Source organism: Propithecus coquereli, unplaced genomic scaffold, assembly GCF_000956105.1.
Source record: "Propithecus coquereli isolate 6110/MARCELLA unplaced genomic scaffold, Pcoq_1.0 Scaffold250, whole genome shotgun sequence".
Lineage (NCBI taxonomy): Eukaryota > Metazoa > Chordata > Mammalia > Primates > Indriidae > Propithecus > Propithecus coquereli.
In genome coordinates, this window is record NW_012148064.1 from 1,003,104 (window position 1) to 1,004,698 (window position 1,595).

The 1,595-nt window shown below is 29.5% G+C and overlaps 1 protein-coding gene across 1 annotated transcript in view; it reads right to left on the minus strand.

The window, feature by feature from the left end:
- Positions 1–207, minus strand: part of CHL1 (cell adhesion molecule L1-like) — a 110,551-nt gene extending 110,344 nt beyond the window's left edge. Inside the window, exon 1 of the mRNA XM_012646860.1 lies at positions 117–207. Within this exon, the coding sequence (XP_012502314.1) occupies positions 117–207 (91 nt within the window). The remainder of the gene's footprint in view (positions 1–116) is intronic.
- Positions 208–1,595: the final 1,388 nt, after the last annotated feature.

Here is a 1,595-nt window from a genome sequence, read left to right on the forward strand (position 1 = left end):
GAAAATACATAAAAATATGCTAGAAAAGTCACAACTGCATTCCACAAGTATTCTACTTAAAAATCAAAATGCAAATATAAAATTTCATAAATAAGTATTGAATGCTGTTACTTTACCTGAGGGTGGTATTTCAACTGCTGCTGAGAATTTTAGCAGGAGGAATATTAGAGATATGATTAATCCTCTTCCACTTAAAAGCACCTCCATTGCTCTTCAGAGAAGAGACAACTCAGAAAGAATGAAAATCTTAATGTTTCCTCTTACTTTTGGTTGAAAGCTGAAGAGACTGTAGTTAACCTGGAAACTCAAAAAACAAACAGAATAACATTTTGGTTCATAAACTCTAAAATATCAACATATCAGAAGTTAAATATATTTTTCTGTTTGGCAGCATTTTTCCTCTTTATGAAACTGTTCTCTAATAACTTCACATAAGTAAAATTAGTTTTCCCTCTTTATATGTAAAATAAAGAAGAATGACTATACACTGTATTGTAAACCGTAAAATATTCCAATGAATAGTATTTGTAAGTCTGAGGAAGTTTTACTTGGAAGGTCTGCTAGTATACATCAATGACTGTTAATGGCTAAGAGAATGACTTCATTTAGTTAATTTCATTCAAAGGGTGACTCTTTTTCAATCAGTTCTTTGTATCAGTCATCTAAAAAACTTGAGTCATTAAGGATCATAAATATAGATCTTTAATTTTTCTTGTGAAATAACTTTTCATGTTACATATTTCATACTAATAGAAGATGGATAGTTCTAGGATGATATAAGGAATGGAAAAATAAAGAACAAATGATTAAGGCCAAGCCATTTTCATTAAAATTTACAAATGTAGGTTTGGTTCCAGCAGAAGATAAAGCCATTAGTTGCTTCTCATTTAAGGAGAATGTTTATTCACCCTAAAGTTTACGAAAATAGAATAAAGATTAAAATTTCAATTTTCCTTACTTTACTTTCTCTTATAGTTTCATTTTTTTCTGAAACTTTGTGATAATAGACTCCTCAACATTTTTATAATATATTCTTGAAAATAATAATACAGCAATTGGCTCCAAAATGTGATAATTAGTCTTTAAGGTATATAATTTTCTTTTTCTTTTTTTTTTTTCCTGGAAATGAAAATTACTCTATTTGTTTACTTAGAACTAGTGGGAAAAAAATTTATGAAGAAAGAGACAGGAAAGCCACTAAATTTATACTTAACTTCAAGTATTCTGACTGGGTTAAACTGCATCTCAGGAGATTATGGGCCTGTATCTGCCATATTTGTGTATAGGCGGTCAAATTTCAAGTGGTAACTAATGATGTTGCTTTGTTTTATAATTTTAGAAGACTTAAGGGAAAGAAATCTCATTTATATTTTACTTTGAGAAAAGTTATATTGATCATGAAGGAAAATACTCCCTTCTTCTTCCCCCGTCAAAAGATGCTGGAAATCTTTGCCCTGAATTAAAGTAATGGCATTACTCTACTTTGATCCCATCTGTAAAATGGAAATTGGAAACAGTTATCCTTGTATGCTTCAGAATATTTCCTAATGACAAATCATTTATACAGATGATTTAAAAATATTTTGAGGCCACTC